This window comes from Rattus rattus, chromosome 18 (genome assembly GCF_011064425.1).
Source record: "Rattus rattus isolate New Zealand chromosome 18, Rrattus_CSIRO_v1, whole genome shotgun sequence".
Taxonomy (NCBI): Eukaryota; Metazoa; Chordata; class Mammalia; order Rodentia; family Muridae; genus Rattus; species Rattus rattus.
Window position 1 is genome coordinate 23848212 of NC_046171.1, and position 16354 is coordinate 23864565.

At 42.8% G+C, this 16354-nt stretch overlaps 1 protein-coding gene across 1 annotated transcript in view; it reads left to right on the plus strand.

Annotated features, from left to right (window-relative positions):
• Positions 1–16354, plus strand: part of Tet1 (tet methylcytosine dioxygenase 1) — a 67881-nt gene that overhangs the window by 32337 nt on the left and 19190 nt on the right. Inside the window, exons 3-5 of the mRNA XM_032888331.1 lie at positions 6101–8312; positions 11506–11596; positions 12123–12216. Coding sequence (XP_032744222.1) covers positions 6101–8312; positions 11506–11596; positions 12123–12216 — 2397 coding nt within the window. The remainder of the gene's footprint in view (positions 1–6100; positions 8313–11505; positions 11597–12122; positions 12217–16354) is intronic.

Genomic DNA, 16354 nt, shown 5'->3' on the forward strand with positions numbered 1-16354 from the left:
TGCCAGCAACTTGTGTCCTGAAGGTTTGATTCATTTCTACTGCCCTCATGTCTGAGGTTGGCAGCGCACCAGATGACTTCTAGATTTGGCCTGAAAAGCCGATTTAGCAGAGTTCCAAGAAGAGCAGAATAGCAGTGTGTTAGGGTCATTAAAAAGCCTCCTAAACTATGTGCTGATCTCCGATCATGTAAGAGCAAAGTTTAGTGAGATGCTTGCCTTGAGAATTGATGGAATTCACAATCTTGCTTTGATTTGTCACGTATCCCAATCTGCTGAGGATGTCCTAACATTCCTGATGATCATCCTGCCTCTGCCTCCCAAGTGCTGAGGTTACAGGCCTAGGCCAGCCAGCACCCATGGTTTATGGGGATTGAATCTGGGGTTTTGGCACATTAATTAGGCAGGCACATCGTGGGCTACATTTCTAACCGCTTCTCTTTTACACCACCAACCCCGCTTCACTTTGTGGCCCAAGTTATTCTTAAACTTAAGTGATTCAGAGTGTAACACTAAAGATTATATTTTGTTTGTGTTCCTGTAATTAAACTGACCTTGTTTCAAAGATGTTTTAGGGTAATTATATGTAGTAATTATACATATCAAGGCACGAGTTCCCGGTCATCCTGGTCCATGATTTAAGACACATCTTATTCCCCATTCTATTCTTAAACAATACTGTGCATATTTACTAATAAAGTTTATTATGTGTGTATGGGCATTTTGCTTCCATGTATGTCTGTACCCTATTTGTGAGCCAACATGTAGGTGCTGGGTATCAAACCTGAGTTCTCTGGAAGAGCAGTTCTCTTAACTGCTGAGAAGGTTCTCCAGCCCCATATTTATTCATCTTATTATGTGTGTGTTGCTGTTTCATCCAAATAATGCCAGGTGTGTGGTTGGGAGGAAGTTTCTATGGTATTTGAGTCAGTATCGCTTGCAATGGTAAAGTTCATCTGAGGCATGCCCAAGGATGTAGGACCGGCACTGTGGAAAGAGAACAGGCGGTGGGAGACAGGAAAAAAGTAAGCAAGGGTGGTGGATGGCACCTGTAATTTTGGGCTATCCAGGCAGGGTGACAAGACTTATATGTTGTTTTGTCTTTTTTAGCCCTGGCTGTCCTGGAGTCATTTTGTAGACCAGTCTGGCCTCAAACTCAGAGTTGCCCCTGTGTCCTATATCTGGGATTAAAGGCATATTAATAATACTTGGTTTTCTGTTCTTGGTTTTTGGTCTTGCTATATAGCTCTGGCTATCCTTAAACTCATGGTGTAGATTCACCTGACTCTGCTTCCTGAGTGATAGAATTAAAGGACTACACCACCACACCTGATTTGATACTAGGGAGGGAGGGAGGGAGGAGGGAGGAGGGAGGGAGGGAGAGAGAGAGAGAGGAGAGAGAGAGAGAGAGAGAGAGAGAGAGAAAGAGAACACAGTACTTCCGAGGACAACATAAACAAAACTACATACTATACAACATGGGAAATATGTGGAGGTTAGAAGACAATTCATGGACTCAGTTCTCTGCAACGTTTTTGTCACAGGAATGGAACTTGGGTTACCAGACTTGGATACAGTCACACACAGGATTTATGTAGTGTAGGTTGACCTAGAACTCACTGCGCAGTGGAGGGTGGTCTTGAACTGCTTTCCTGACTCTGACTGCAGGTGTAGGCCACCATGCCCTGTCTGTGTTTTATATTAAACACTGAAAGTTTAGCATTGGTGTGAGATGCTCTCAAGGTATAAGTTACACTCTGAGCATCACAGGCTTCATGCTTCTTGGGATGAATGAAGCTCTGATCGTAGAGTGCACGTCTATCATCCACAAAGCCCTATTTGACTTCCAGTGTTAACATAAAATGACACATGGTCACAATTCCAGCATTTGAAGGCGGATCCTGGAGCTTCATGTTGGATTGCAGACCTGGGACAAGCAGTTGAGGAGTCTATTTAATAAATCAAAGTGCACCTGGCCTCTAGGTTTTCCCAGCATCCCTTCAGTCCCTACCTAACAGTGCATGGCTGGCATACCCCGCCCTCTACCTGAATTTTCCAGCCTAGGTCCTGGGCTTCCCCACAGGCTCTTCACTATATGTGTGCTCTATGTGTCGGTCTGTCTGTCTGTCTCTCTGCCCCCTCCTCCCTCCCCCACCCTCTCTTTGCATTTCCCCCTCCTTGTATGCCTGCAATCTCTCTCTTCCCTCCTCCTCTGTCTGCGTGGTGATGTCCTGGACTAGTTCTTTGGGACCCTTGAACACATCTGAGAGCTATCTTCAATAAACCTGCTAAAATAAAAATACCTGTAAAAATACTTTAATTTGGCTTGAATTGGCTTATTTTGTCCTCAAGAAAACCTATTAGCTCAGTAGTTCACCTGGGTCCTCATTTGTGTGTGGCGTTAGCTGAGCTGGTTTTCAGCTAAAGTCTGATAGTTTTTTTTTTTAAATTGATTACATGTTGAAATCATATTTGAATATATTGATTCAGAATGTGATTTAAATTAATTCCAGGTGTTTCTTCTCAGTGTTCCTTTGTCATTTGCCTTTTCCTTTGGTTTTTGAGGCATGGTCAAGTTGATATTCCCTGCTAGTCTGGAATTGTCTATGGTATGGAGACCAAGCCAGCCTTGGGCTTGTAGCTATCCTCTTTTCTTTGTCTTTGCAGTGAGGGACCACAATCTTGGACCCTGAGGGTTTCTTGTGTTTTGCTGTGTGTGTGTGTGTGTGTGTGTGTGTGTGTGTGTGTGTGTGTGTGTAGATCTTATACATTCTGGGCAAGCCTTAAACTCTTGGCAAGCTCTTGTCTCAGTCAGCATTATGCTGGCTTGACTGGAATTTACCTCAGTCCTTGACTCTGAAAAGACTTGAACATGTAGCCCGTGCAAAGAGCAAGGGAAAACACTTTTTTCCTGTTGGGTATTCATCAACACTGACCCAGGGCTTTTGCTCAAATTTCTATGTTGTAGAGCCTCTGTTCTTAGAAAGCAGGAATGAAAAGGGGCCCCATTAGCTCCTTTAAGGGAACACTGGTGGGACTGGCTGGCTGGAGACAGTACTGTAGAGGAAGTACAGGGGACTACATGGAAAGATCAAATCTTTTAGGTTCCTGGTACCTTCAGGTTCCTGCACCAGTTACCAGATGGCTTTCAGGGTGGAATTTCAAGGAACACTAAGGTTATCTTTCATCCTGCTGGGAAATGCGCAGGCGGAAGCATTAGGATGAGACTTATCAGATGAGGCCATAACCCCGAGATCCTGAGGAATGCTTAAGCCACATTTTAAATAAAGTTTGGAGTGTGTTTCTTAGTGGTGGAAACCCAGGGTTCCCTCTCAGCTCTGGGAAGTAAGTGAAATAAATAGGTAGCCTGGTCACCTGACTCAGGACTAGTGTCAGAACTGGGTCACATAATGTGATCTTGGCATGGGGGTGAGGTGGGGCAGCCTGGCAAATATCCTGAGCCTTCAGCATCTAAATATAAACTGATTCACGGGGCTAGTGCAGCTGAGTTAGGTATCCCTGAGCTTGAATCTCCCTCCCATCGTGGCTGTGCGCACCTGGGTAGGTGTGACTGGGAGTTGTCTTACTGAGTATGGCTCTGTTTTTCCACTTAGTGCTTGCTGTGTTCAGTATTCCCTCATGGGCCTGTGAGCCCAGCAGTTGGAGGGAGGAGGTGGTTAGGCTACCAGGAATTTGAGGTCACTCATGTTAATGTGGCCTATGGTGAAATGGTTTTTGAACATCAGAGATTATATAGTTTCATAGATACATAAACTCTCATGTGGGAACATTATTATCTTTGAGTTCCAGGCCCTCATGATAGACTCAATGAAATTCAGCAAATATTGATGCAGTCAGTCTTGCAGGACTGAATTAAACTCCCACCATATTTTCTTGATGCTTCTGTTGAGCAGGAGCATCAGGCTCGTGCCTTACACCCTGTTGACTGTCATAAACCCACGGGAAGCATGGTTGATGTGATTATTTAGTTTTTATTTATTTATTTATTTTAGGTATCTGAGTACTCTGCTGTAGCTGTCTTCAGACACACCAGAAGAGGATGGTTGTAAGCCACTATGTGGTTGCTGGGAATTGAACTCAGGACTTCTGGAAGAGCAGTCATTACTCTTAACCTGAGCTATCTCTCCAGCTCCTAGTTTTTCTTTCTTATTTTCATTACATTTAGTTATGTATTTGCGTTTTGACAAAGCCGGGCTCTCTCAGTTATACCTGGCAAGCCATCTTGGCTGCACTAGGTTCCTTTGAGGGCATAGGTCTTGTAACTGGTTTATGTGGTATTGATTTTATAGTAGCTGAGAATTTCCATTGGTATCAGCAGAGAGATGAGCCCTTTATTCTTAAAAAGTTGACCAAAGTTTTGAGGCATGCCTGGAAACTATGTATGGAGCTGAGGCTAGCTCGAACTCTTAGGGATGGTCCTCTGCCTCCTTCCTGAGTGCTAGGGTTACTGAAGTGAGCCACTGTGCTTGGTTTTAAGGAATTTACATGAAGAGGGAGGTCTATAAATACAGATTTCAGAGCTCAGGAGTTACTTGTTTGGGGGAATGGAGGGTGTAAGGGTCCTTTAACAAAGTTTTGATGGCTTAGCCTCAGAGGGTACTCAGGATTTGAGAGAGTTAATTTTTTTTTTCTATATTTTTGGAGGCAGTCTTCAAATAATGTATGTTAGAAGGATTTTAATCCCTTTTCCAAAGTCTTCTCTCGTTTCTATCTCCTGATGAACACCACCACCAAGCTAAAAAATGAATTTGCATTGGGTAGGTTAGAAGAAAACAGAATAAGAAAGAGTCCGTAGTCAAGATTCCTGAGATCTTCGTGGCGATTCTTTGCAAGTCCAGGTGTGCTGGAGCCACCAGATTTGACGGTCACTAGGCTTGAGGGGAAGCACAAACCAGGGTTCGAATGGGGAGCACCTAGGCTGCCTGGAAATTTTAAAGCCTTACCTGGTTATAGCATAAGGCCTTGTCTCATTCACCCATGCCACCACTCAGAAATAAACAGAAGGGGGATGCTTTTTATGTAAGACAATGCCATTTTTCTCAACAGAATTTTGACAAAAGCTGGGCATCTATATAACTTATATCAAGAGTTGAGCAAGTGGGGCTGGCTCAGTGGACCCCAGCTTCAGTTCTAAGCACACACATGATAGCTCACCATACTCTACTTCCATTAGGAAGGTTTCTGACACCCTCTTCTGGGCTCAACAGATACATGCATCCAAGGTACCTATATACATAAATACAAAATATGTAAATTAATTGTCAAAAGCCTTAATTCAGTATATGCATTAATGTAATATACTAATTCCTAGTCATAATGTATAGTAATTTGAATATAATTATACCAGAGGACCAAGAGGTCCATAGCCATGTAGTTACAATGTTCAACACTACATATATAACCAAAATCTCCATGTATAGTAGTGTAGATTCGTAGACTATTCAGTGAAATGAATGGACTACAGTTAGACTTAACAAAGTGAACATAATTCACTAGCATCATAGTCAGTGAAAGGAAGTCACATAAAACATGATGCTAATCTCAAAGAACAAAGGATTGCAGGCTGAGTGGTGACGAGTTTGTGGCTGGGATGTGGTCACAGGAATAATTCAACATGTTTCCCACTTAGGATTTGCATTATACCCCCATCCTTGGTGATTCTGTGTATTGAACCCAGCCCAACACGTCCTTCATAGTTTTGGCAACTGAGCAAAAGTATTATTTATTCCTTCATTCATTGGCTGTGTCTCTCTATGTAGCCCTGGCTGGACTGCATGACACATACTGTATAGACCAAGTTGGCCTCTGGCTTCCTGGAATTGCAGTTTATGCATAGTTCAAGTGGGGGGATGGGAAAACTGAAGATGAGGTCCAGGACTTCACACGCTCTATTGAATTGTGGGGTTTCAGCTAGGGGTAGCCAACCTCACCAGTAATCCCGGGACTGAAGCCGAGTCTAGAGCATTCATTGCTGCAAACTCTAAGCCATCTTGGATATATAGCATGAACCTAGCAACAACAACAAAATCTCATTGTAGACGTTCCACAGGTAGTGGAAGTAATTTCTGTGCTTCCTTTACAGACAGACTTTAACAACAAACCAGTAAATGGCCCCAAATCAGAGTCCATGGACTACAGTAGACGTGGTCATGGGGAAGAAGAGCAAAGGTTGGGTTTGTTCACACACCCCCTTGAAAATGTAAGGAAGAATGCAGGAGGCATGACGGGAATTGAAGTGGAGAAGTGGACACCGAACAAGAAATCATACTTAGCAGCTGGTCAAGTCAAGGGAAGCCGAGATGCAAGTTTAGCTGGAGTTGAAAATTCTCAACCCTCTGAAGATGACAAGCAACAAACCAACCCTTCCCCGACATTTGCACAGACTGTAAGAAACGGCATGAAAAATGTACACTGTTTGCCCACTGACACAGACCTTCCACTCAACAAATTGAGTCATGAGGAATTTAGCAAGGTATTGGGAAATAATTCCTCTAAATTGCTGACTGATCCCTCAGATTGCAAGGATGCCATGAGTGACACTACCTCTAGGGAGGAGTGTGATCATCTCAAGGGGCCGAGGAACATAGTGCTCTTCCAGAAGCCTGGCTTAAACTGCAGGTCTGGTGCAGAATCCACCATCTTTAATAATCACCCTGATACGCACAGTGCTGGTAGCCAGCCTCAACCCCCTGAGAAGGTACCCAACAAAGAACCCAAAGATGGCTCTCCAGTTCAGCCAAGTCTTTTATCCCTAATGAAAGACAGGAGATTAACGCTGGAACAAGTAGTAGCCATAGAAGCACTGACTCAGCTCTCAGAAGCTCCCTCAGAGAACTCCTCCCCATCCAAGACAGAGAAGGATGAAGAAACTGATCAGAGAACAGCTAGCCTACTTAATAGCTGCAAGGATGTCCTTCATTCAGTGAGAAAAGACCTCCAAGACCTGAATGTTCAAGGAAAGAGTCTTCACCATGACACTGTTGTCTTTAATGGCCAGAACAGAGCGTTCAAGTCACCAGATAGTTTTGCTACTAACCAAGCACTTATAAAGTCACATGAATATTCAAGGTCACCTACAGCTGGTAAAAGCATTGCTAGTGGGAAAGCTCCCCTTGATAGTTCTAAGAATTCATGTCCATTGCCAGAAGAAAGTCAAAATCTTGAAAACTTCAGTCAGGTACTAAGCTGTGATCAGAATTTGAATTCCCATGATCCATCATGCCAGGATGCACCCTATAGTCAAATTGAAGAAGATGTCGCAGCACAATTAACCCAACTTGCATCCACCATTAATCACATCAACCCAGAGTTCAGGAATGCTGAAAGTACACCAGAAAGCCTTGTTGCAAAGAACACACAGCAAAAACATAGTCAGGAGAAACGCATGGTACAACAGAAACCACCTTCAAGTATACAAAATAAACCTATTGTACCATCAACAAAGCCAAAGAAGACACAGAAAAAGGCAAGACCAACTCCATACACAAACAAGCGGAAAAAGAAAGCCCCAGCCCACAGCTCTCAAGAAAGTGATCAGAAGAAGCAAGAGCGGCTAGCTATAGAGTATAGGAAGATGCATGACATTTGGATGTCATCCCAGTTTCAGAGGTTTGGCCAGTCTGGTCCCCGTAGTCTTCCTGTTCTGTTGAGAAATATTCCCATCTTTGACCAAATATTAAAGCCTGTGACTCAGAGTAAAACATCCTCACAACCCAATAAGTTATTTCCTCCTATCAATCAGATAAAATTCACAAGAAACCCTGAATTGGCAAAAGAGATAGTGAAGGTTGAACCATCAGATTCTCTGCCAACATGCCAATTCAAGATGGAATCCAGTGGGCAGGCATTTTCAGAGCCGGCAGATAATTCTCAGGGACAGCCCATGGTAAATGTCGATCAGAAAGCTCACCCTCTGCCCCAGTCCCCTCCATCTAACCAGTGTGCTAATATAATGGCCGGTGCTGCCCAAACACAGTTTCATCTAGGCGCTCGAAAGAGCCTGGTGCATCAGATTCCACCACCGACGTTGCCTGGTATCTCTCCTGACCCACTCTTACCAGACCCAGCATCAGTCCTCAGGAAAGGGAACGTGTTAAGTTCCAATGGAATTACAGTTGTCACCACAAAGCATGAAGAAGCTCAAACATCAAGCAATGGACCATCGGGTCCCACCACAGACAGTGCACAGGCAGATTTTAATGGGAACGTCATGGACTTCCTTAGCATGCCTGCAAAAAAACTGATAGCTGAATTGAAGGAACAGGAAGCTGCAACCTGTAAATGTGCTCGTCCTGGTAAGTACTCACTTGTGTGGGCATTTCCTCTCAGTTCGTCTTTTGGGGGTGGGAGGACTGTCATTGGCCCTTTCTAGTCTAGCTAAGATGTACTAAGTAATTCTGTTCTTGTTTTACTTTGAAATCTTATTTATTCTACTCAGAAAAATAAATGGAAATTTCAGCTCAGACTGGGAAGAGGTAAACTCTTTCAGGTAGGAAAATCATTTGCAGCGATTCATTTTCAGGACTAAGAATGAATTGCCTTTGCTTAGTCACATTTGCTTCTACTCTGCCCATATTAAAGACAGTTCAACCTGCAAGGATTCCATTTCATTTTTTTCTTTGTGAGATAGAAGGTGCATAGAGACTTCCATGCACGGTCACAGCTTCTGTGTCTTGCGATGGGAAAGGTGTGCCCACATAAGGAGATTCTATAATCTGACTGCTGAGAAAGTAGATCTATTATGGAGGTGTCTTGCACGGTTCTGGGCTCTGAGTTCTATGCTGGAAGCTGTGATAGACATTCTCAGATCTCACATATGCAGTAATATGGCAGGAATAATCAAGTTTCTCGTTAGTTAAAATAACTTGTTAATTTCATTCTGTAGTGCTGCCTTATTATGTTGAGAGCATGTGGGGGTACCGGTAACTGCAACTTTTGGGAAGCTACATGAGGGAGAAGGGTTTTGAGCCTAGGCTCTGTTTCCTAGTTGGAACCTGCACCCCTCCAAAACAAACAAACAAACAAACAAACAAGCAAGCAAGCAAACAGAGAGGGGCTAGAGAAATGACTCAGCAGTTTAAGACTCGGGAAAGACACACGTTCAGTTCCCACAGTGTCTCCAGTGGCTCACAACCATCGCCTGTACCTCTGCCTTCAGGAGAGCCTCCTTTCCCTACTGGCCACTGCAGTCACGCAGACTTATAGACTCCTCCCCACCCTCCAGACAGGGTTTCTCTGTGTCACCCTGGCTGTTATGTAACTCTCTGTAGACCAGGCTAACCTGAAACTTAGAGGCCTACACGCCTCTGCCACAGTGCTAGGACTGAGGCATGTGTAGCTGCTGCCACCGCCACGCAGTGACATAATATTTCTGTAAAGGTGTGGGAGCCAGTGCTCAGTGCTGTTCTTGTAGACCACCCTGGCTCGGTTCCCAGCACTGACATGGTGACTCAGAACTCTGTTCCAAGAGATCATATGCCCTGTCTGGCCTCTAAGTCATGCTCCTGGCACATACACACATGCATCTATATCTACACACAGGAAAAACATACACATGTACACATAATTTCAAAATCTAAAATTAAAGACAAAAGAAAGCTGACACAGTACCACCTGCTTTTGCTTCCTCATACCTTGGATGAATAAAGGCATTTGCTGCCGCCCCCAGCTAGTGTTTTTTTTTTTTTTTTTCAGAATTAAAAAGATTATACATTTAAAAAAACATCATTCCCTGCTGGTGTAAAGAGACTTGGTCATCCTTTTTTTGAGAAATTTGCTCACTATATGAGACCTGTGAGAGCTGAATCCTGTCCCGACTAGTCACTGTCTGTCCAGACTTCATTGAAGAACTCATTTATAATAACAACCACCAAATCCCCTCTCTTTATTCAGGCCAGCCAATATAGAGACCAGAACAAAATAGACACAAAAAACCAAGATGGTACAGATTCCGTTTTTTAAAACATTTGTCGGCCTCCTTGACCCCCTTCTTACAAAATGGACTTTATAATAATAATAATAATAATAATAATAAACATATAGACTGAATATATGGACTGAATTTCTTCAGTGCAGGTTTAGTTATTAAAATAGACTCATGTCAGGGATGGCCCAAACTCAAGACCTGTTTGAACCAAAGGGGATGAATATTTTTCCTACTAGATGTAGGCTTTTTGGGAGTGGATTGTTCAATGGGAGCTGAGAGGCAGTTGGAGCATGTGGATCTGGTTCTATTGCCCTCGAGGAGTGAGAATGAGCAGGGCCTATAGAACGAGATGTAAGTGTGTGTGTGTGTGTGTGTGTGTGTGTGTGTGTGTGTGTGTGGTGTGAGAGAGAGAGAGAGAGAGAGAGAGAGAGAGAGAGAGAGAGAGAGGGGGAGGGCGTGATAACTACTGCCTAGGGGACCGTGTGGAGAGAGAGCTAAAAGGGAGATAGCCGGGAGAGGGCTGCTAGCCGACCTCGTGACAGAGTGGTAGCCTGAGTGAGCGGACCCTGCTCATGGGAACTGATAGCAAACCATCCTCATTAATTTATTGCTACAACAAAGCGTGACTTATTTCCTATTATCTCATTCCCGTAGTCTTTCCAGCTCCCCCCCCTTTTTCTTTTTCTTTTCTTTTTTTTTTTTTTAGGATGCAGCATTATTGTTAGTTTTAATAATCTACATTTACAGAATTTAGGTCATTTCACACTTTCCAAGAGGACATTGGTTAGTATATAAGGTAGGCTGGCCTTGACCCCTAAAACAGTCTTCCAGTTTTCCGTCCCAGGTATTAGGATTATAGTTAGGCACCCCTAAACCCAGCTCTTTGTTTTAGACTGTTTGAGGCTGGCCTCAGACTCACCATCTAGTCCAATTTCGACACACCGTGGCCTCCCAAATGTGTGAACATGCACTTTAACTTGTTCTCACTTAAAAAAATTGCAGTGATATTAAAAGTTTCTAGTTATTGTCCTAAGAACTAATGTATTTACTATAAAAATACCTTTAGCTGATTCCCAATGTGCAGGTGTTAAAAGTTGTTTGTCTTTTGATATTACCAATAATTATAACTTTCTCGTATGATAAATACATAAGTGTGTACATGTAGTGGGGAGAATTGTTACCAGACTCACTTTTAATAGTATACTGAAAATAAGCTTTTGAGATCTAGTGCTCTCTGTTAACAGTAATTATATAGAACCTACAAAAGCGGGAGAGGGGGAGCCACTTTGCCAGTGGAGGCAGGAGTTCAAGGTTCTACTAAGACCTCATCTTAATAAAAAAAGTTAGAAGATGGGAAAATAAATACAAACCCCCTTCCCCCCTTAAATTTTGTCTATTTTCTCCTCTTACTGCTACAACTAAGAGTCAGGAGACCACACAGGAGCAAGGCCACTGCAGCCCCTGTTGTCTCGTTTGTTAAAAGTCAAGCTAATCCAAACGAAGAGAAAAAAGCCCCTGTGCCATTTGTAAACCTGGGTCTAATAATCTGATTCCTTCCACAGATGGAGGCACACAAAAAGACAAAGGTCCATATTATACACACCTTGGGGCAGGACCAAGTGTGGCTGCTGTCAGGGAGCTCATGGAGACTAGGTGAGGAGCTGTGCTTCCCTGCTAAACCATTCTTTCCTGGGGACCTGGGTCAAGGCAGAGAAAAGGTCTTGGAGTGGTCATGAAGTGAATGAAGACGGTCAGGAGTGTGAGTGGAAGGTTCTTAGTGCTCAGTTGAACCTGTTCTCCTGTATCCTTCCTCCCAGGAGTGGCCCTGGAGACAATACCCACCCTCACACAGCAAGCCCATCTGATAAATCAGGAACAAGTATTTCCCTATGACTGTACTGAGATGACTCCTGCCCACCCTTTCACCCTAACTGGCGCTTTTCCCGAGACTTTGTGTTGAGGTCAGGCTATTTTTATTTAGAGTGACCCTTATGTAAATAGATTTGGGTAACAAACCCAATCTGCCACATAACAGCTGGCTTTTAGCCTATATAAAGGACAACCATTTTTTAAAACTGATATTCATGTGTATATTCAATGCATTTAGAATTGAAAACAAGGAGACTTCAAGTTTGCATTGTCTCTAATTAGTCCCACCCCCTACTGTGTTCTATATCAGGTATGGCCAGAAGGGAAAAGCAATCCGGATTGAGAAGATAGTGTTCACGGGGAAGGAAGGGAAGAGCTCTCAGGGCTGCCCAGTCGCCAAGTGGGTGAGTGCCGCAAAGTAGACTTTGCTTTTCTAGGTACTTTAGAAAATTGGATTTTTCCTGTGCATTACATTAAAAGATTTTGCTTTGGCAAAAATGGAGACTAGAAAACCTGCTGTGTCCACAGGGAGATGAGAGAGAAGCTATGCGTCTTACTGTTTTTTTTTTTTTTTTTATTTCGGGGTAGGGGTAGGATATTTAAACACAATGCTGTTTTAACCCAATCAGTAAACTACAGCTTTTGTCAATGGTCTACCAAGGAGCACTCATTTCCTAGGGAGCATTTGATTATATGGTCACTGAGTGTTTTACGGTTTCCAGTGTATTTGCTGTCTAATGAGTATATGTCAACAGGTTTTATTCTCTTTCCATAAGACCCTGCCTATTTTGGGAGCAAGAGCCTTCTTAATAGACTTAAAAACAAGTACAAAAATCTTTGGTTAAGGGGAAAGGAGCAACAACAACAAAAGTAAGGTGACAGCCACCAATTCTGACCATCTTCATCCTTTATTCATTCTGGAGATTTCACGGTACAGGGAGAGAACCAGGCCTCCTGTCTTAATGTCTGTACACTTACCACAGTGATTAAAAGTAATGGTAGAAGGATCCACTGTCTGACTGAGAAGGTGATGGTAGAATGACAAGGATGCCAGGTCTGGAGTTTTTATGGCCATAGTGATCAGTTGAGGTTTGATCTTCTGGTGTGTATTGTAATGCTATATGCTGGTCCTGGTTCCCTCAGGGATGAGAGAATCCTCATGTACACCAAGAGATGCTGTGCAACCTTTTTCCCTAATTTAAAACTATTGGTTGAATAAAGATGCTGACAGCCTATAGCTGGGCAGAAGAGAAGATAGGTGGGGTTTTAGTTCCTGGGCTTGGGGTCTGAGGAGGAAAAGAGGAGAGAAGACACCATGGAGTGTAATCATGAAATCCTGGCCAGGAAGACTGACTAATTGGAGTTAAGAGCAATCCAGATAGAACCTGGCAAGTTATCACTTGGTGTTATTGATAAGGAAGTAGACACTAATAGCTTAGAGTGCAGATGTCTGTCCAGACCTAGGGCTTTAAAGGCTTATCATAAATATGAAGGTCATTTATCTTTTATCCATGGTCCTGAATGATAAAAATCAGGGTAGGAACTCCCTCTTTCCCCCATGAGATTAATAATTCTTACAACACACTCTGTATCCAACTGCAGCCTTTGAAACATCTTTGATAAGGGTATGTTGTCTGGTTTCTATGTAGAGTTTCTTTTAGGAATTAATTGTAAGTTCTACTACTGAATAGACATCACTTTCAAACTGTAGAAGCTCTGAAAGAATTATTTTGCCTAGTTTTTATGTGGTGGCAATCTGTTAGCTGGGTAGACCCGACTGCTTCTATCCAGCCTTGATTTCCCCTACAGAGAGCAATGCGGCAGAGTCACATGTAAACACATGTGTAGAGTGCAGTTCTGATTTCCCCTGGCATGGTGTTTGGAGAGCTTGTGCCTCATTAGCAGGGCAGAGAAGGCCATGTTCATTTTAAATTTAGATGAGTGTTATAATCCACACTCAGAGCTTTATATATCTTTCACAAGAACTCTTTCTTCCCCAATCAGACATCTCTCCAGTCCTGAGAGAATTTTATTGCTACTATCAAAGGTATTACCTTGCTTAGGCTCATACACATATACCTCTATATGCCTGCCTGTCTTCAGGTCTGTCTTGGTGATGTACCATTGTGCATGCCCAAAGAAGGTACCCCCTTGAGTATTACCATAGTGACAAGATATGGAGCCTATGATATCTTTGTAATAACAATAGCCATCCATCTTAGCAACTGTTCTATTGCCGTGAAGAGTCACTATGAGTGGAGCAGCTCTTACAAAAGAAAATGTTTACTTGGAGCTTGCTTACAGTTTCAGAGGTTTAACCCATTGTCATCTTGGTGTGGAGCATGGCAGCATGGTGGCTGCTGCTGGAGCAGTTCTACATCCTGGTCTGTAGGCAGAGAGAGAGAGACTGACTGTGGACTTGTCATGGCCTTTTCAAACCTCAAAGCTCATCCCCAACAACAGCACATCTCCTAATCCGTTCAAATAATGCCACTCTCTGGTGACCAAGCATTGGAATCTTTGAGCCTGTTGGCAGCCATTGTCATTCCAACTACCACACCATCTTAGGAATCCATGACTAACTTGAGGCAGAGGGCCTTAACTTAGGAATGCCTGAGGGTGCCATATTGCCAACCCCCACTTTTAATTTACCAAGATATACTAACAGTATTTAGTATGCTGATAGGTTTTTGAAAGCCATTAATGGGTCCTATGATGTTTGTGTCCCAGTGCACATACACATGCAGGAACCTATGGAGGTATTTCCTGGGCTACTCTGAACACCTACCTCTTTGAGACATGGGCTCTCATTGGCCTAGAGCTTGCCAATGAGCTCCAGATATATTCCTTTCTCCATTTGCAATGCTAAGATTACAGGTATGATGTCTCTCCTGGTGTTTTTATGTGGGTTCTGGGGAGTTGAACTCAGGCCCTCAAACCTTTCCACATACGATATCCTAATGTATCTAATGGTAGAAATTACATTTTGCTCTTTTCAAATTGAGTTAAAATATAATTTCATGGCTGGCCAGTGTTGACAGGCACCTGTAATCCTAGCACCCGGGAGACAGAGGCAGGGTATCTCTGAGTTCAAGGCCAGCCTGGTCTACAGAACAAGTTCTGTCTGGGATAGCAAAAGCTACACAGAAAAATTGTCTCAAAAACCAAACCAACCAACCAAAGCAGGCTGAGCAAGTCAGTAAGCAGTGTGCCTCACTTCCTGCCTCTAGTTCTCTATTTCCTGCCCTGGCTTCTCTTAATGCTGGGTTCTAACCTGTAAGTCAAATGAATTCATTTTTCCCAAAGTTTTTAGTCATGATCTTTATCAGAGTAAAGAAATACATAATCCCACAATAAGTAATTGTTACTGCCATGGGATTAGACACACAGTCAATGGAACAGAATTGATAGTTGACAGATAAACCTTCAATGACTTAAACAAAAATGAATGCCAATATGATCATGGATACTTAGCAGTAAATATTTCTGAAATGGCCAGATAACTATATAAATTATTTCTTAAAAGGAACAGCTGTAGTACAAATGTCCTAAGAAAAAGTAAATTCAAGTATGGTGGCTGGGCTGACACTTTTAATCCCATCGCTGAGGCGCAAAAATTGGCAGTTAGTTCTTGGTCCAGGTTGCTGCTCAATGTCTCGAGGAAGACAAGGAAAGATAAACTCAATTACAATTCAATTTTTTTCTACAGAGGCCTCTAACTGATACAGAAATAAGAACAGACAGGGATGGGAGAAAATATTTACAAAACCATGTAAAGGGCTTCTAAATAAAAAGAGATAGTCATAAAATTATTAATACCTGTTTAGATTTCAGTCACCTTTGTCACATACATGATTCATAGGATAAAACATGGCAGCTTCTCAGTGCCTTTAGTGGTTATGCACCTTAAAGGCAAAAAGCAAACAGGAAAATAACGGAGATTTTGGAGGGAGGAAGAGATCATGAGGAATGTCAACTTGGTCCCCAGGAGAATCAAGAAATGGATCAGGGAATGTTGCATAATCTGGTATGCTGTTTGACTATACAAATGAAGCTTAGGACTGGAGAGAGAGATAGTTCCATGGCTAAGAGCTCGGGGTGTTTCTTCAGAGGACCGCATCCAATTCTCAGCAGCACACAGTGATTCACAATGGTCTGTAACTCTAGCTCCAGGATATACAGAGTTGTTTTCTGGGCAGTGGGTGCACTTGTGCAGGAGCAAACACGCAGGCATAAACAGTCATAGGCATAAGAATAGAGAGTAGTTTTTCTTTCTTTTTGCATGTTTATGATCGATCAGCTTAGGCTGATCTCATTATCTCTAAGCACTGGGCATTTTAAACACCTGACCCTCTTGCCTGAGCCTCTCAAGATGCTATAACTGTAGAAAGGGCCGCTGTGAACAAATATATACATAAGAAGGCAGTGTTGATTTGTTTTAATATTTTCTTTCTTTTTTTTTTTTTAATAAGCAAAGGCGAGGTTTATTACGGAGATCTATTATGGAGATCTCCGGGCCGACACATATCCCGCGCAGGAGAC